General features: G+C 35.7%; 1 protein-coding gene across 4 annotated transcripts in view; it reads right to left on the bottom strand.

Annotated features, from left to right (window-relative positions):
- LOC141551991 (protein C-mannosyl-transferase DPY19L1-like) overlaps positions 1-20,721 on the bottom strand; it is a 121,608-nt gene that overhangs the window by 80,162 nt on the left and 20,725 nt on the right. For 3 of the 4 annotated variants that reach the window (XM_074284305.1, XM_074284304.1, XM_074284307.1), the window contains exons 4-6: positions 19,081-19,218; positions 13,855-13,975; positions 5,591-5,684 (exon numbers count right to left, since the gene is read on the bottom strand). In XM_074284305.1, the coding sequence (XP_074140406.1) occupies positions 5,591-5,684; positions 13,855-13,975; positions 19,081-19,218 (353 nt within the window). Of the gene's footprint in view, positions 1-5,590; positions 5,685-7,838; positions 7,984-13,854; positions 13,976-19,080; positions 19,219-20,721 lie in introns of all 4 variants that reach the window. The other variant, XM_074284306.1, reaches the window with a different exon arrangement.

Genomic DNA, 20,721 nt, shown 5'->3' with positions numbered 1-20,721 from the left:
TAATCAAAAATTCTACTAATGAAGTCATACTTTTAGATTCAACTAGGACCATCTGGATTATTCTGATAATTACAAAAGAGAATCCAGACAACATTGTATAATGTTAGGTTCTTACTAAGCGCTAATGAGATAATGAGATATTGGGTTCTTACTAAGTGCTAAGTCGGTACTTGACAATGCTCTAGTTCCAGCTTTTCCTGGTAGTTTGATTTGTGAATTTCTGGGGAAGAGCTTGCGTGCTCGGGAGGAGCAAGCTCATTGGTTGAAATGGTTCTTCCCAGAAGCCCTTGCATTATCCCACACCCATTCTCTGGGAGGATAAAGAGGGCAGCTCTGGAGGAAAAAGGTTGTTGTTTTCTGGACCAGACTTGAGGCTGCTCTCTGCAGGAAGGGAAGTCAGCTCTCTACAGGAAGAAGAATCTGTCTGAGAGATTTGAGTTGACACAGCAGATCTCCTCCCAGAGAGTGATCGGCAGCTTCTGGAGACAGCAGCACATTACATATCGGCGTCCCCACTTAGTAAAAACCTAATATCTCATTATCTCATGAGTGCTTATAAGAATCTAACAGTATAATTTCAAAAGAACATTGTTAAAACATTACGATCCAACCCCAAATCCCTCTAAAATGCTAGAAACACCACTGGAACATCTTAGAAGTAAGGTTGCCTCAATTTCTACTATTCAACTGTACTGTTCAACAACTAGGAAGCAAAGCAAGAGCCCAACTGGGATCTGGATTTGATTCCCAACTCTGACACTGCCTCCTTGCTGGACCACAAGCAAGTCTCCTAACCACTCTGTGCCTCAATTTCCTTGTCCACAAAACTAGGACACATCACTGCCTACCTCAGGGTTATTGTGTTATGTAAATGGGAGCTAACATACTGATTATTTCAGCTGTTTTCCAAGAACAAAATTAAGGTAAACAGATAGACCTTTATTTTCCAAGTGTCCTAAAGCAATGGGGTTTCAGAAGAAGCGACCAAAACATTAAGAAGGACTGAAGTCACCAAGGAAGAATCAGAGGATAGAATAATGCCTCCTAATTATTTATTTGTTCTTTGCAATAATTTCTGAAACTTGCTTTCCAAGTTTTATATGAAAAAGAATTATTCTATTTACAATGTTTATGCTATTGATTAAGTGATTCAATTTTAAGTAGTGCCTTCCAACTGTCCTACTGTTTTTTTACTTTACCTCTAACTTCTTACATTTATATTTCAAAATATGTCATGTCTAATAGATCTTTTCTGATTAGGCCCAGAGGGAAAAGAGTAATAAAAACTGAACAAATCAAGATTGAGGCTGGTCATAAAGTTACCCAACAATGGAATAGGCTATCGTCCCAGCTCTCCTTTGCTAGGCCAATTTTTTTGAAAAGTCATTTACTCTCAGTGCCTCCACTTCTTCTTTGTTTCTCTCCCCACTGTAATCCAGCTTTATTAATCAACTGAAACTTCTCTCTCCAAAGTTAAGAACAACATCCTAATCACAAATCTAACAGCCTCTTCTTTCCGGGTGTACACACCTTTACATAACCAAAAAGGATACAATGGAAGCTTTCACCTCCCTAGGTTTTTATAATATTCCTGCTATCAGCAAGACCACTTTTGAATCTCCCTTCTTTGATGAACTTTAATCCATCATACTTGCTATTTCCAGGTCTTCTTTGATTTTGTGCTTGGTCCTTCTCTTTCCTCTCTGATCTCTTAACTTACCTCATCATGTCCCCTCAATTCAACCACTATTCTATGCATGACTATCAAACCTCTATGTTCTGCCATCAAATTGCCCTTGAGTCCCAGCACACATTAGTTTACTTGACATTTCCTAGAGGTTGTCCCAAATACTATTCAAACTCAACAAGCTTTCCCTACTTCCGTGTTATGGTAAAGAATAACCCTTATCTTCTAATTCCTTCACTCACTCACCTATCGAATCAGGTAACAAACCTTGTCAATTCTATCTCTGAATTCACACTTCCTCTGTATTTGCACAGCCTCCCAAGTGCTTTCCAACTCTGAACTACTATGATTCCATGGTTTCTTTTCATTTTATTTCTACTCATATGGTAGAAATCTAGTATAAATCTACTAGAAATAGCTTGTTTTTGTCTTTACATTTAATCAGGTAAACTAATCTGAAATTAGCTATAATGTCCCTTTTAAAGATATTCTAATTACATAACAAAATCTAATTAGTAGGAATGGATCTTATTATTAAACTGAAGATTTATATTGGATGATATAGAAAAGAGTTTCTAATATGAAAATGTTTAGAAGAATTGCGCATTTAACCTATATTTGATTGCTTGCTGTCTTGAGAAGAGGAGGAAGGAAGGAGAAGAAACAAATTTGGAGCACAAGGTTTTGCAAAGGTGAATGTTGAAAACTCTTTGCATGTATTTGGAAAAATAAAATAGTATTAAAATCAAAAAGTGAAAAAAATTCGTTTCCTACAGCATTATGTTGACAAAGATACAGAAGAAAGTAGAAATTTTATTGCATGAAAACATTCCTGATGGAAAGACCAAAGCTGAATGGAAAATTCAAATACAAGCATAAAAGGGTAAATAAAAAAGGAGAAAACATAAAGAGTTAAAAATGTTAAACTAAAAACAATTTATATCTCTATATGGAAAGATGATACTTGTAATTCTATAGAACTGTATTTCTATTAGGGCAGTTAGGAGTACATACATAAACAGAGAATGAAAGTTTAAATTGACTCTGATGGCAAAATATCCAAAAAACAAAAACAAAACTAAGGGGTAGGAAAGAGGATTACACTTGGAGAATAGAGAAGGAAGGAATGGAATGGGACAAACTATGACATTAACAAGTGTGAAAGCTCTATTACAGTGGAGGGAAAGATGAGGAATGGGCACTACTTGAACTGTAAACTTGAATATCTTCAAAATTGGCTTAACGAGAGAATAATATATGTATTCAGTTGGGTACAGAAATCTATTCTTTTAGGTACAGTAATATTTTAAGGAAACAGAAGGGTAGGGAGAAAATAGAAGGGAAATGACTGACAGAAGGGAAGATTAGGGTAGACGGCGGTCAGAAGTAGAATACTTCTGGGATAAGATGAAAGGCAAGAGGAAGGGAGAAGATGAGGGAGCAGAAGATAATGAGGAAAAACAGGATGGAAGAAATTAAACAACTGGTCATCACAACTGTGAATGTGAATTGGATAAACCCACCCATAAAATGGAAGTGGATAGCATAATGGATTATAAACCAGAAATCTTACAATATGTTGCTTACAGGAAATACAATTGAAATACAGAAAAATACATAGAGCAAAAGGGACTAGAGCATAATCTAATATGTTTCAGTTGAAATAAAAAAAGAAGGGATAGCAATCATGATCTCAGACAAAACAAAAGCAAAAATAGATCTAATTGAAAGAATTAAGTAAGGAAAATGTATCTCCCTAAAAGTTATCATAGACAATGAAATAATAACAATAATAAACATATATGCACTAAACACATATATGTCAATACTAAACATATAAATGGCACAGCATCCAAATAGATGTGTGTTATGATTATGTAATTTTATATATAGTTGTGTTTACACACATACATATGCATATATATGTATGTGTATATGTGTGTGTATGTTAATGTTGTCTTCCATTAACAAACACTTAAAATTAAAAAAACAGGTTTTTCCCATTGAAATTTTAATTCTAAAACCTCTGGAAAGAACACAAAATAAAATGTTTTAAAGAAAGTTATTGGAAAAGGAAGGGAAAAAATGGGAAAAACAAACACTCTTGAGAACCTGAAATAAAACTTTCATACCAGAATGAGTTAATTACACTCAAAGTTAAGGAACTTTCCATCCTAAAAGTTAATATCAGGTTGACATTCAGGAGAGAAATCAATTTACTCAATTTGCCATAAGAAATCTATATGGAACAACATTTCTAATACAATGACCCTAAGAGCAAAGAGGGAAAATTTAAGGGTAATTAAATTATTACTCATCCTGCAATGAACCTTCTATTAAGAGAAGGTCTGAAAAGAAGAAATGTGGTCTGAAAAGAAGAACCTAAAACCTAAAAAAAAAAGCCTAAAACTTGGCTAATCTAAATTCTTCACATTAAAACCAATCTCTGTCTTGCCTCAATTTCCCTGGCATTACAAAATAATCATAAGCACATTCTGTGATAGCCAAGTAGCACCAAAGTAGGTGCCCATCAATTGGGGAAGAGCTAAAAAAGAAAAAACAATGTGATATTAAATATAAGTAAATCAGTGTACAATAGAAGAATTTTTTTGAAAAATCTGAAGAAACATGGGTCTTATACTCACTGTATGCAGACTGAAATAATAAGCATGAGAACAACAAATAGAATCATGACTACAAAGGCATCAACAACCAAGACTTCTATGGGCTCTTAGGCAGATACTGAAAAGACCATCTCCCTTCTCTGGACAATAGGTTACGAAAGACTGCAAGGGCCAAGGGCTTCACACACATTGTCATTATCTCTTGTTAGAATTTAACCAGTTTCCTTTGTTACAAGGAAAGACTCATTCTGTAAAGGATCATGAGTTAAGTATATCCAGAAATGACCAAAAAAAGCAAGGCATTTACAAAATATGTGGTTTTGTTTTTAAAAAAAGCTAAACTAGAAAAGGAAAATATGAAAATTAACAGGATGACATATTTATAAATAAAATGGATACTTAGAAATATACTGCTAGAAACCAGTCCCCTTCTGGCAGGTTTAAGTTTCAACAACCTCATTCATTCTTCATGTAACAACACAATTTCTGACAATCTCCCTCAGTGAGCCTCTATAATTTTGTCACATTTGTCTTCAACAGAGCTTGATCACCCTTGCCTACATTAAGAGATTTTAATTTCTTTAAGGGAAAGGCCCATTTGATCACTACTCTGTAAACAGGCACTCTGAAGAAAAATGATACTTCTTCAATGACTAATACTAGAATTTGTAAATTTAAAAGATGTTACAAATACAGATTAATAAACTTTACTTTCAAAAGAATATAGGAATTGGAGAAAGCTATTTTTATTTTTTTTTAAATCAGTAATTATTTTAAGAGCCAAAAAAATTGTATTTGTTGATTTTGTATTATTATTTACCTTGTTTAACAAAACTTATATTAAAATATCTGTGGTTGCTTTCAACAAAATGTGTTCTAGTTTTTACAAAGTGAAAGTTAACATGAAGACATGCCAAAAGTAAAACCAAACACTTTGTTAAGGATTAAACAAAAACTGAGATTTATCTTTCAATAAGCAACTCCAAACTTCGTATATATATTGTTCCTATTCACCCCTTAAATTTACTTTGATGTGTCAAATCATTGGCAATCTAATGAGACATTAAATCATTACCCCACTCATCTCAATAAGTTATTTTAAAAGCTGCTGTAGCCCAAATAAAACTACCACCTCATGGCTAATCTTCTAGTTTTGAGGTTCCTTTTGCATACACTCAATAAATTTATAAAATGCTTTATTATTCTATTATAAATTAACTCATTTTAATATTAATAAATTAAAAATCAAATCCACTTGAAACATCTTAAATACTCTTACCTTAGGTATGTGCCATATATGAAGAATAATGTCATCATTAGTCCATTTAAAACAAAAATCACAGTAATATAAAAGCAAGCAGGATCTCCCAGTCCTTTAAAAACAACAACATAGTACCGAATAGTTAGTAAACACCCCACTAAATCAACCAATTAAAAAAGCATTTATTAAGTGTCTATGATATGCCAGGTACTGTTAAAGTACCAAGAATGAAACCAACCCTTCTCCCAAAGAGCTAACATTCCATTAAGATAAAACTAAAATATACATAAAAACATATATAGCACAAATATAAAGTTAATAAATATGTATGTACATACGAACACAAATATGAGGCACTATGGGAGGGTCAGCTCTAGATGCATGCATAAGTTGGCATTTGGGCCAAAAAAAAAAGAGAGGGTCTCTTTGAGACCAAGATAAGGGAGGAGAGCACCAAGACAGAGCACGGCATGTCGTGAGTGAAGAACAGAGAAAAAACAAGAGATTATAGAATATGGAAAGTTTAGTAAGAACTAATAAAGCAAGAAGGATGCAGGTGGGGTCAAGTTGGGTTTTTTAAAAGCTTTTAAGAGCTAAACAGAGGTGGTCACCTAGAAAGCCAATGGAGCTGCCAACTAGACAAGCGCCAAAGGAAGATTACTTTTGGATGTAGGAATTTGGAAGGCAGAGGTGAGAAGCCTAAAGCAGGGGGGGGGCCAGTCAGGAAAACAAGAGAGGTGGGGATGATGAAAGCCTGAACCTCAATGGGAGATGAGCTGGATTTGAGAAATGCTGTGAAAACAGAAATGCAAGACCTGGCAACTGTGGAGTGTAGTAAGTAAGCTCCTTGAGGAAAGGGATAGGTTATTCCAAGTATTCTTTTTCCCAGCCCCAGACAGGAAGGAGAAACGCAAGTAAAACTGAATCAAAGATGAGAATGAGATTATAAGCCTGAGACTCTGCAAAGACAGATGGTGGTGGTGTGCTCAAGAAAAAAAGAGCACATTTAGAAATAAGGGCTCCTGGGGAAAGGTGATGAATGTAGTGTTGGGCAAGGTGAGTTTGAGATGTCTCTGAGATACCCAATTCGAAATATGCAGAGTAATGATAGTAAATCCAGCGGAGCTGATGAAGTCACCTAGAGAAAGAGGACTTGAAAAAGAGGAGAGGAGACTCAGAACTAAAGCTTGGACAGCGCCCACACAGGAGGTATGATATGAATGATGAACCAGCAAATTTAACAGGGATAAGAACATTAACCCAAGAAACTATTAGGAAGCCCTAGTTAAGAAAGAATATCCAGGAGAAAAGGACAGTCAGGGGATAGGTTGAAAAGAATTAGGAATGAGAAAAGATCATCCAATTTGGCTATTAAGAGATCACTGGCAACTTTGGAGAAAGCAGTTAACAAACCACTACCAGCAGCATTTTCAGTGTCCTGAAATAACTCATAAATTTGCTGGAAATATTTACTAGCAAAATAGTTTTTCCAATTTCCATACTTATGCTAATCTTGAAATAGAGAATCTGACTACAAAGTAATAAAACTAATTCTTAATGCCAGTAAATGAATATGAAGTCGTGAAACTAACAATTTTAAGGCCATGACATAAACGTCGTTTTTACTATTGATGTGGAAGGTTATAAACTTATCCAAATTCCTCATTGGCAATTGCTTTCAAAGCCTGTTAACCAGATACATCTGAAAACCAGTCTTATTTTATAATCACACCAGAGTTTTGAAAAAGTATTACATTATCTACATAAACTGTACTAGATAACAAAAATAAAAAATTGAAATACTCTTTTTCCTCATGGAACCTATATTTTACTGAGAAGATTAATAATAACATTGTTAATATAATAAAGAGCAGAGAGTGAGACATCTTAGAATAGCTAAGACAATGAGTCTCAACAGAATGTGTTAAGAACAAAGCCACCAACAACTGGGAGTTTTGTGGCAGACCTCACAGGACAAGGACTATGTCTATAAGCTCAGGCTTAAATGAAGATCAATATTCTGAATAGATGAAAGATGAAGTAGGACTGACTCCATCCCAATCCTGTTCAAATGCAGGAAGGGAGAACAGGTAAAAGCAGGCTTGACTGGCACACAGAAAAGTAGGCTGAAATCAGAGCAGAGATATAAAGGCTGATTCAGGTCAAACTAATGTTAATAGGGAGCCAAAGAAGGAGTTCTGAGGAGGAGAGTCCCATCTTCACATGTACAAGAAGCAGCGTGGTACAGGGGGAAAAAATCACTGACCTGGCACGGCAAGACCCTGGTTTGGATCCTGGTTCTGCCCCAGCTGACCCATATGACTCCGCTTCCTCGTCTGTAATCAGGTGAGCTCTGGTTCTACAATGTAGAACCCTCTGTGCCTCAGGGACCGTCATGTGGCAGCCCTGTTCTGGATGGATTAGAAAGCAGGGACATTACTGGTAGAAAAACCAGTGAGGAAGCTACTTCCAGACTTCAAGGCAAGAGGGGATGGGGACTGAAGTAGGGTGAGAGCTTTAAGAGGAGAATGATGTCAAAGAATGATGCTGTTCTCCAGGAGTTGGAAGTTTGTTCCAAAGGTTGGAAGAGCCACAGGCTTGGGGATGAGCTCAACTCCAATAGGGTCAGCAGACTGGCAGGGTCACACACAGGGAAAGAAGTCCAGCAAAGTCTGGAAAATAAGAGGACTTCAATGCGGGAGAGAGGGAGGCTGTGGGTATGAATACAGCATCACGTCCCAAAAACCTTAATCAAGTTTTAAATATGAAAACTTAGCACTTCACTCTGACTTCTGGGACCACCACATATACCCACACACAGCCAGGACAACCTGTCAAAGCCAGACTCGGACATGATTTTGTGTGACCCTAGCCAAGGCCCCTGCCCTCAGTTTTCTCTACAGTGCCTACCTCACAGAATAATTGTGAGGATCAAATGAGATAAAAATGATTAAGATTCTTAGTGGCACATAAGAAGCATCATATAAATACCATTTATTACTATTATACAGTTGAGATTCCTCTATAATGGAGATGAAAACAGACATATGGAAGTAGATATGATTACCAACAGGGAAGAGAGGAGAGATGGGCACAAGAGAAACCTGGGACAGAGCCTTGGGATCATCAGTGCTAAGAGATGACTGGGAAAGAAACTGATCTAAAGAGATTTGGCCTAAAGAGATTTGTTACAGAGATCAGGGGAGAAGAAATGTTTCCAGTCACATGATTAGTAGTATCAGAGCTGCTAAAATGTCAACAAAGATAAACCTGATTAAAAGTCTTCAGACTTAACAATTAGGTGATAATAGACACTCCTTTAGTCCTTTTTTTAGTTTTCAAAGCTCTTTACATATATTGGATCTCACTGGATCAACACTACCACCTAGGGAGATAGTTATCAAATGAATAAACTCATTCTCAAAGAAAGTTAAGTGACATACCCTGGGTCAAAAAGCTTGTATTGTAAGCATGTCTTACATACTCTTCCACACAAAGTCACCTTTGAGACAGCAGTTCTAGTACAGGGGCAAGGTCAAAAGTGAGGACGATGTGCAACTTCTATATGGTGGTTAGCTTTGCTGATTTGCTTTTCCCTTTTTCTTTGCTATGATGGATTGCTCTCTGGGAGAGAAGTTTATCAGAAAACTTTATCATAAAATATCAGTAAAAGTAATTTTAAAAAATTATCTGGTAGCAATGTGAAATACAGATCTGAGAGAGTGGAGGTATGAAAAACAGATAAATGGGATATTAAAACAGATCATAATGCAAGCTTGCCTATGGGTGCAAACCTAAGATTAGAAAGGAATCAAGAAAGCAGCACTCATAGAGTGGGCCATAGAGCCAGGACACCCTTGGCAGCTTCAAGTTGTAATCCGACACATTTCAGCTACGTGACCCTGGGCAAGTCCCTGGATGTCTTAGTGCCTCCCAAAACTATACCAATGAAATAACAAGTCTGAACCAAGTAAATAAAAAGATAAGAATAAATATGTGAGATGTTGTAGCATTAAAAGGAGACAGTAACAGGTGGTTAGAAGTGTAAGAAAAACAAGGGATTGAAGAGTCTCAAATAATCCCAAGTGATGGACAGAGATAATTAAGTGAGCAGCAGAAACACAAACAGAAAAGGGGGAGTCAGATGACTGAGGAGGGCCAAGAAGGCATGAGAAGGCATGGCTTTAGAGGCATCCATCTGATGCTATCATCAGAGAAGCTCTGAGGGCAAGCACTTATTGACATCTATAATGTTTTACAGTTTACAGAGTGCTTTATATCAACATGTTCATTTGGAACTCACAACCAGCCTAGAAAGTAGGTCACACAGCTATTATTTTCCATTTTACATATTTTTTAAAGTTCATTAAGTTATTAAGTGCTCTGGTCAAAACCAAGGCCCACATCTTGTGAACACCAGGGATCTTTTATGATACCTTAAGGGCAAAGACTCTTACCCTATTGGCAATCTATGTCCCTTTAGCAATCTGGTATAGCCTATGGACCCCGTTTCCAAACGATGTTTTCAAATGCCTAAAATACATAACAGTCTTAACAAAGGAAAGAAATTTTATTGGAAAAAGGTGCTATGTTTTTTTTTTCATCCAAATTTACAGACCTCTTAAAATCTTTAATCTTGAACTCTCAAGTAATCTCTAGAACCTAGTAAAGAAATCCTGGTATAAATGAGGATAGAGAATAGAAGAGGATCCAAGACAGAACCTTGAGGAGCACTGACATTAATAAAATGGGAAGGAGGAGCCAGTAAGAAATAGTTTTAAAAGGGAAAAGAAAACATCCTTGGTTTGCAACTTTAAAATCATCACTGATTCCTCACTGACTCTATAAGCTCCTAGCTCATCAGTTGTCAGGTTTTGCTGAGCTTCTCACCAGGACTTCTCTAGGGAATGCCCCTTCTTCACACTCTCACACCCTCCTTGAAGCTTTCCAGATAGCGTTTTTTCCATCTCTCCCCAACCTGTCCATCTACGACATGGCTACCAAACTGAAGTTCTGAAAAGGTAGGCCTAATCAAGCCACTCCAGTAGTCAACAAGCTCTGGTGGCTTGCACCAGTTCTCTAGGACTGAATACAAACTTCTTGGGCAAAAAAAACTTGACAATTTTGCTTCAGCAATCATCCCAGGAATTACTGAATACTCCACTTTTCCACACAGCACAGCCAAATTTATAAAAATAAGAGCCATTTCTCAATTGATAAATGATCAAAAGATATGAGCAAGCAATATTCAGAAGAAATTTATAGCCACATGGAAAAAAAATGCTCTAAATCACTAATAAACAGAAAAATGCAAATAGCAACTCTGAGATACCACAGCAATCTAGAAGATTAGTTAACATTACAGAAAAGGAAAATAGCAAACACTTGACAACTCATTGTTAATGATGGTGTGAACTGGTCCCACCATTCTGGAGAACAGGAATAAAGCCCATTATATAAAGTTAAAATACTGTGCATATACTTTGACTCAGCAGTACTGTTACTAAGTCTGCATGCCAAAGATATTAAAGCAAAAAAAAAATCTACATGCAAAAAAACATTTTTATTGTGAAAAGGAATTATACAATTGGGGAATGACTGAACAAGTTGTGGTAAGTGATTGTGATGGAATACTACTGTGTTATAAGAAATGATAAACATATTATATGAACAAAGTGAAATGAACAGAACAAGAACATCATACACAGTAACAGCAATATAGTATGATGATCAACTATGAAAGACTTAGCTACTCTGATCAAAGATCCAAGATAATTCCAAAAGACCCATGATAAAAATTGATATCCACCTCCAGAGGAAAACTAATAGAGAGCAGACTGAAACACTTCTTTCTTTTGGGGCATTTTTTGGCAACATAATTGAGATTACTTGCCTTCTCAATGAGTGGGGGGAGGAAGAGGAAGAAAGAGAATTTAAAACTTAAAAAAATATTTAGTAGTTTAAAATTGAAAAATATTTAATAAAATAAAAATTTTATTGAGAAATAAATAAATAAAAGATATGTGAAAAAAATGGAAGAGTAACTAAGGATGCATATAATACAGTGACACAGTCCTACAGGAAAAATGTCCCAGTATTAAAATCCAGAATGACCGTGATGGAAGTTCGGAATAAAAAGAGCTTCTAAAAATCTATTAGGGGTAAAAGGAAGACAAAAAGCTACTACACAGACTCATAGTGGATGGGATGAAGATGATGAAAATGGTGGTGGTGGTTGTTAGGATTCTTACAAGGTGCTAACTAAGTGGAATTGAAGAGATAATGATTAGATCTAGTTTAGCATTTATTTAATCCTACAACAAATAATGGTTTCCTAATGATATAATGATTGGTGTATACTCAGTGTGGGACATATAATAAGGAGGAACTGTCAGCCCACTAGAAGCTCATTTGGAGAGAGCTAGTGGCAGAAGCTGGCAGAGGCAAAGGACTAGTGGCAGGAGCTCTCGGAACCAAGGAGAGAGATAGGCCTCTAAGAAAGCTAACCAGGCCCTAGGAAAAGATTCAAGACTTTGAGGGAGACAATAAAGGATTTGGACTTTAACTCTTGGCTGCATTTGGGGTGATTACCCTGAACTGAAACTAAGGCTGCCTCCAGAGCCCCCCAAGAAACCTGCTCCCAGAGAACATTATATTATAGAGAAGAATATTACAGGTGGTGGTGATGATGTAGGACCACAACAAACAATAACAACTTATCTAAGAAAAGTGATCTTTGGATAAGGAAATATGGAAAGAAAACTGCCAGCATGGAATAGAAATTCAAAAAAAGTAAAGAAACAGTATTACATCAAGATTCATATTTGATGAGGTGAAGTCAGTAACTTAAATTCATTACATCCAAAATGACAGAAACAATTGGCAAATATGATTACTGGATCATTGCTGGTGATTCTGGAAAGTTTCTAACAAGAAAGAAAGTGTGACAGAACTAGACAAAGAGAAATGCTATTCTAAAAGAAAATAAGAGGAAAGATCAGAGTCTACAAACTACAGGCCAATGAAACTGACTTGCATACTTTACAAAATTCGTTTTTTCTTGTCATTTCAGCAGTGTCCAACTTTTTCCGACCCTATTCAGGATTTTCTTGTCATGGTTCTGGAGCAGTCTACCAATTCCTTCTCTCTACAGATGAGGAAACTGAGGCAAATAGGCTTAAGTGACTTCCCCAGGGTGGCAGAGTTAGTAATTGCCTGAGGCCAGATTTGAACTCAGGAAGAGAAGTCTTCCTGACTTCAGACCCAGTGGCTCTATCCACTGCACTGCCTTGCTTGCCACTAGAACATGCTATTAAAAGGCTGGGTTTTTTAAAAGTGATGCTACTCGGGGCATATTTGTCCATTTAGCAGATAATATGAAGCTGGGATGGATAGCTAATAAGTTGGTTGACAGAATCAGGGTATCTTTTGAGAGGCTAGACTAAGGAGTTAAACTGAATCAAATGAATTTAATGAAGATAAATTTAAAGTTCTACTCTTGGTTTCAAACACGCAACTTCACTAATATAGGACAGCTATCCAACAGTTCCTGAGGGAGAAAAAAAAGTGGCTTAGAAGCTCTTCTGAGTCAATAGATTATATGAAAAAGTTACTGCTATCCTAAGTGGCATTAACACAGACACAGAATCTAAAACAAAAGAGGTAATAATTCTATTCTACTGAATTATATACTGGTTATGTAGAGTACTGTTTTCAGTTACATTTGAAGTACATTTTAAGAAAGATATACTAAGAAAGGGCCAGAAGAGTGTGACCAAAAAGGTCAAAAGAACCACGAGTTCATGCCAAGTTAGGATCAGCTGAAGTAACTGGAGATATTTCTCCCTAAGGTGAGATTCATTAAAGGTCTTGAAGTCATCTGAAAAACTCATATGCAAGAAGTGACAGGCCTGTTCTGCTTGGTCTTTGAGGAAGGTACAGAGAGGAAGATTTAGATATGATGCTGAGGAAAACTCCCTAATCACTGGAGTTCTCTTAAAGTGGAATGGACTTTCTTGGGAGAAAAGGGTTCTCTCTCCCCCGGAGATCTCCAAGGAAAGCTTGGATGACACTTACTGAAAATGTTTTGGAGGGGATTCTGAGACATGTGTGGTTTAAATATGATGATATCTGAGGTCACCTTTAAATCTGAGATTTTCTGATATGGAAACGATGAGGAAAACCTCTTTGATATAAGAAGTAAGACACACTAATTTATAATCAAAACTCATAAATATTAATAATATTCATGAGAACAAAATATTATCTTAGAAAAAACTTGCCTTCACAGCTTTCGACTGGATTAAGCCCTTGTCCTCTGGAAACATTCCAGCACACCTTTGTTTGAATGCCAATGAGGTCCATTGTTCCAGTGTACAGGCGGTACCAGAAGGCTAGGATTACCTATGGGGGAGAAAAAGAGTGGAGATACCCAAGGACAGGATATTCTACCTTATAGATATCCTCTTCTCAAAGCAGTAATTTATGATGTTTTACCCATTTTAAATGTTGTCCTTAGAGATGGGTAGAAAAAGTCACTCAAAATTTCATGACAGAGTGAAAAGAACTTTGGATTCAGAATCCTATGGCTTTGGCTCCAGCTCCGGCTCTGCCTGATACTAACATGGAACTAGAGGCAAGTCTCTCTAACCCTCGGTTTCCTCTTTGGTGAAATGGAGAGAATAGTAATTGCACTACTAACCTCTTAGGAGTGTTGAAAAAGAATACACTTTGCAAACGGTTAAGCACTTTATAAAACAAAAGCAATAATTATTATTTTCAAGAGATGATCTATACCCTTCACAAAATGGGATAAATGATATCCCCTCACACTAACAGGCCCCCTCATGGCACAGATCATTCTTGCTTTGCTGAAAGCAGATGAGCTCAGGCTATTCTTTTGAGCTAGAAAAGTTTCAGTGATTGACCCAGCAACTCTGTCAATCTTGTGAGATGCAATATAGTTCAAGTACAAAGAAATTCATCTCCAAAAGGTTCACCACTATGTGATGAAATTGTCATTAACAGAAACTCATGAAACAGAAACAGAAAGTGAAATGTGTATAGGGAAAGGGGAAATTCCAATTGATTAGAATCAAAGATATTTGAAAGTAAAAAAGAATAAGGAGCAATAGGTATAAACTCAGAATTAAGGAAAAGGTAAGATTATTTTAAAAATCAGAATCTGGAGGGAGAGAGTTTGTAGCTTCACATTTGGGTTCTTTAATAAAACAGATTAGAACTGATAAAATTCTGAAGAGTGGAGGATAATCTAGTTTTTCCCCTTATTATGTCACTGGTAACTCTGCTATTAGCTCTCTTCAGTGGCTATAGAACACAGCTCCAATCACCCTGTTGAGATACTTGAATATCACTACCAATTTGATGAACATATAAGGGAGGTATATGTGCTGCTTTTATAATTAGGTGGAAGTAGTATGTGGCTTAGCGTCAGAAAGACCTGGGCCCAAGTTTGCCTCTGACACATCCAAGCCTTGTGATCAAGAGTAACTGACTAAAACACTCCAGGATCCCAAAACAATTAGAGAAAAGGTGCTGATGTGCACCAGTGGATGGGCTTTTCAATACCAACAATCCCCTACTTCAATTAATCAGACCCAGACCTCTTGCCAAAATATGAAAAAATAAAAGGTTGATTATCCAGAGCTTGAAAATTAAGCCCGTTACTAGTAGCAAAAGCACTGGCTAGTTAGTACTTTTAACATTATAATAAAAAGATAGCAAAGTTGAAATCTCCAGTTTCTAGCCACCAGAGGACACTATTCAACCACTTGTTCAGTTTTGTTGGGTTGTGCTGTGTTGGTTTTTTTCCCCATTCAAGCTAAACCGAATTATCAACGCCAATAGCATTGTGTTTTTTCACTCTCAACCCTCTAATGACTAAGATTTTTCTTTCCTGTATGTCTATAGGAAGACATGGTTTTGTATGTTCATAAAACCATGCAGAAAATTCCAATGAAATCAAGCAAAATCAGTCTTCTCCAAAGGTAGACAAAGCCACAAGTTGTAATTTTAGAAACCTAAACCCAGGCCTCCAAAACTTCCTTCACTCATTGGCTACTGTCTCAAAACATAACAAGCTGGAGTTCTATCCATTAGCTTAAGGCAAATATGTGTGTGTGTGTGTGTGTGTGTGTGTGTGTGTGTGTGTGTGTATATATATATATGTGTGTGTGTGTGTGTGTGTGTGTGTGTGTGTGTGTGTATGTATGTATATATAATACATATGTGTATACACACATATAGAATGCACATACATATGTGTGTGTTTATATATGTCTGTGTGCATGTGTATATGCATATATATATATGTATGTATAAAATATACACAAAAATGTTACTTTTTTTGGTAGAGAGAACTTTTTTAGTTTCTATCAGTCAAGGATAGCCTCATCCTACAAAGACGGAAATGCTGAAATCTAGAAGGCATCAGAGAAGAGTAAGCTCTCATTATTTCTGCCCAGCATAAAAAATTTCCAATATGGATCTGATAAAAGGCAGTATGTCTTCTAGCTGGGACTTTACCTTGGAAATTACCTTATATCTACTTTACCTGTAGATGTCTTGTCTAAAACCAATTACGTACATGCTATTTCCCCTACTAGAGGATTCAAGTAGAGAGTAAATTAAATGAACTCCTTCTTTCACAGCTAAACTTCCAGGATTTAGATGTAGCATCCCTGTCCCACATGAATGTGCTCCAAGGAATATTTAAGATGATTGATGGAACTAATGGTATCCAGGGACCACATGTAGATGAGAAACAAAGGTAAATAATGTGGAATGGAGGAGGGCAATAAAGCCTATTAAAGAGAGAGGCAGAAATAGCAGGAGATATATTCCTGCTCTCATTTTTCACTAACTAGAAAGCATCCAAGGACTCCCTAGAGATGGAAGGGCCTATCTTGGAAAACAAGGAACCCAGTGACTCTTCAATGAAGGGGAAAAAGAAAAACAAACAAAGAAAGTAAAAGATGTCACTCACAACAAGACGAGCAGGCCAAGGCAGACCTGGGGAGAAAGGGCTTCCACCAGAGGTTCTCTCATCCCTGGGATTATAAAGAACTCAGGATGTACATACACATCTTAGGAGCTAAAATTAATTCATTCCACGATTTCTCTTTTATTCCCTCATTTTTAACAAAACTTTACTTTATAAAATTGGATACATACTTTCTAAGGGGGTATACATTCTGTATACTGGGGGAGAACTTATGAAAAAAACATGTCCTTTCTCAGAATTACACAGGGAAGTAACAAAATTCCCCAAAGTCTTAAAAGGATCTCTAGGGCAAGCATCAGGCTATGGTTCACACTTCCTTCAACTTCAATTTCTATTCCCTCAGTAATTATATATAGTTGTTATGACATTATTTTGTACTGATTTACATTTTTATATTGGTAGTTATTGCCTAAATCATTTATTAAAAAATTGAGTTTAACTCCCAGCACAATTCTACAATGGATATCTCTTAATCCCTGGTTTTTTTTTTCATCCCATGGGATGCTTATGCATAACCTCTTAAGAAATTCTTCACAAAAAAATCAAACTGAGGATACTTCCAAAATTTCTTAGCTTTAGGTGAACACCAATAGCACTCTTGCACTGTCTGCCCACTGTTCACTTCCCACTATCACAACATGACTGGCCAAATTGTTTATACAACATCTCTCTGATAAAAATATATTAAAAAATCCTTCACTGGTAATATCTTGCAGCCCAGTCCAGTCTACCACATAACTCTCCATGAAGTATTCCATATCTTATAGTCATACAGAATGGCCAAATTAACACTGATACTTAAAATCAAAGGGTTGATCACAAAAACAATTGTTTTCCGAAAATATTCTAGCCCAAATATTTTATGTATATACTTTTTATATATAATCTATATACATTTATCATCTACAGGGAATTCCTATTCTGGGTTGACTCTTCCATCTTCCATTGTAGACATCTGGTAACATGCTTCTGTGTTGTGCCTACCTTGATATTTATATTAAGAGGAAATCAAATGAGCAAAATATTTTGTGCTGCTAATTTCTGAAGAAATTTTGTATGATTTTAATATATGAATGAGATGCCTTGATTAGAGACTTTTACTAGTCAAACATATACATAATGCTACACTTTATCTTCATAACCTTTTAAGTAAATTGCATGCTGATATAGCAATGATGAGAATTAGAATCTTGTTTGAAAAAATCAGCCTATTTCCTTCTCAAACGAGGTGATCAGAAGTTCTTGATTTGTGTAAGGAATATTTCAATTTTTGCTCTGCCAGTTCATGTTATTTGCAAATATATTATTGGTAATAGTCTTTCATGATCTTCCTCTGGAAGATTTTCCAAATAAAGTTCTTTTCTGAATTGGTGATGCCTTTAGCTACCAAATTTCTCTGAGATCTTGGCAGAAGGAGTTGGGAGGTCCTTCGGATTTTCTCATTATGGTAACTCACTTACATTCATAAAATTTCTTTTAAAAAATGGTAATAGTCTGTTTTTTAATATATTTCTCATTTTTCAGAGTCAATAGTTTATTTCAATAAATTAGGCTGCTGATGTCTCAATTGTGCACTCTATTGTCTAATTTTTAGTTTTCCTTCTTACACTATATCACAAGTTCTGTGACATATTCCAAACAAAATACTGTTTAATTGAAGAAGCTACTGCAGTGTGCATTATTAGCACTGTGAACTATCTTTTAAAACAAGCCTCCTCTGCATCCCTTATGTAGATTGGACTTTAACTGGTTATTTGAACTTAGTGAACTTTGACTGGTTCTCAAAATCAAACATCTCTCATGCTTCTTCCATCCCTTAAAGCCTCTTAGCAGTTTTGAGCACATGATAACAAATTAATGAATGTTAATTTACTGAATGAATAAATCTCATTCCTAGAACTGCCCAAGACTACAGTCCCTTTAAGGTCAGCAGTAAAAGAATAGTCCTACTCCTTCTTTTACCATCTAAAGATAAAGTTTCTTAATTAAGAACATTTTTTAAAATGTCAATAATATGTGAAGATTGTCTCCAGATAACATTAATTCTTCACAGCAAACTAAGAGAAAATTTATGCAATTCCTAAACTCCATTTGGAGACAGGAGATTTAAAGTACAGGGACATATAAAATTCAGTCTCTAATTCCTAATTCTACAAATATATACTAATGAATAATTTTGGTTTTCCTTTGTTCTGGAATTGCAGATTGCAAGAAGAAATCATGCTCTTTAGACTAAGCAGCTCTGAATTTTTCCACGTTGTAGGTATGTGGCTACATTCTTCTATTGTCTATAAATGTTCTTTCATTGGATAAATTCACTGTTCTCAACAAGTGGCTCTATTAACTATGGTAGTCACTTTGTCTAGTTTCCAGATCAAATGCAATTTATTATGTAATTTCTCAGTATCAGTTCATTCATTTAAAACTTAATTTTATTAAGAGAAGTACTATGCAAACTGGATTTACCTTTCCCAAAATTACTCACCTCTGGATAAAGATGAAAGCGTTTCACTGCATTAATTACAAGAGGAAATTCAGTAAGTCTATCATTCATAGTCATCCATAGTCCTCTCAAAAATGAAGGTGCTTCTATCATGGTCTTGAAGTAGGAATAGTAAAGTCCCTAAAATAGACATATATTTTAGTTTTATTAAAATCTGGGAATTACCATTTCCTTGCCTTTTAAAATTCCACATAATTCCCTCTAATTTTTTTTATTTTAAGATAAAAATTAATCTTGGCTAGTATTTAATTGTATAAGCCTTCTATCTAGTAGTAATTTCTTAGAACTTAAAAATTCAAATATTTGGCAAACTTTTTAAGTTTGTTCCAAAAACACATGTAAAGAAAACACTAAAAATACTTCTAAAAACATGGTATTGGACTCCTCTTCTTTAAACTATAAATTTTAACAGATTTTTTTCTATGTATTGACTAGTTTTGCTGAACTTTTATTCCTCTTTTTAACTTCTGTGCTATAAGGGATAATAACTCTTTGAATGGAAGAAAGTAATGGAAGAGAGAAAGTGGGCAATGTTTATATAAAAACAAAACATGTCAATACAATTTATTTTTAAGAAAATTTAGAGCCTAATTATTTACCAAATTATAGAGAGGTTGGGGTGAGACTGATTAAAAATGGCATGCCAGAATGTCTTCCAAGACATAGGCCCAATTTTATATAACATAGAAAAATTGAATTAAATAGCTGTCTTACACCATCAAAAGGCCAAGAAAAAAATGCTAGACAGTAGTCAATATGGTATAGAATGCAAAATGCAAAATTAAAAGACCTCAGCCCTAGATCTGTCATTTTACTAGTGGTGTGACTTAGAAGAAGCCAACTCATTTATCTATGCCTCAGTTTCCACACTTAAAATGAGAGGATTCGAAGGATGATTACTAAGGTCCCTTCTTCTTTTAAATTTTGTTTTTAATTTATTTCCAAGTATCAAAAGGGGCAAATATTATGAATTGTTTTTCTCCTATAATTCCACACAGTGCAACAAATGTTAAAAGACAATTGTTGGTTCTAAGTACTACACTACTCCAAAAAAAGATGATTTAGGATGGCAAGCACCATTCAGAAGACTACGATGTATCCCACAGCCAATTCTATTCTTTTGTCTTTTTCCAATTTATACAGATGGTAAGGGGAGTCTTCTAAATACTATACCTATGTTCCAAAATGAAAAAAAAAAAAAGAAAAGAAAAGAAAATGGTTTTCCCCTTTGAATACAAAAGGGAGTGTTCTAAATCATCTTTCTAGACTTGAAGATAGGGATTAATATAATGAAGTATATTTTGGAGGAAAAAGAAAACCTTCTCTGTATTAATATTCAATTAAACATCCCACAAGTCTAGATCTGGCTATCTTGTCTTCTTCAAGAAGCTTTAGTGGTTCCCTATTGCCTATCGAAACAAATACAAATTTCTCCAGGATTAAAAGCTATTCATAACCTAGCTCCCATTGACTATATCTCCAGACTGATTTCATATTAGTACTTCTACCCTCTCCCTACAGGCCAACTTGCTATTACCCATACATGACATCTGGGCCTTTGAACAAGTTGTTCCCCCATGCCTGCTATCCACTCCCACACTGAAGAGGTCCTTCCTGATCATC

The sequence above is a fragment of the Sminthopsis crassicaudata genome, chromosome 1 (assembly GCF_048593235.1).
Source record: "Sminthopsis crassicaudata isolate SCR6 chromosome 1, ASM4859323v1, whole genome shotgun sequence".
NCBI lineage: Eukaryota > Metazoa > Chordata > Mammalia > Dasyuromorphia > Dasyuridae > Sminthopsis > Sminthopsis crassicaudata.
This window is presented reverse-complemented; position numbering and strand designations above follow the sequence as displayed.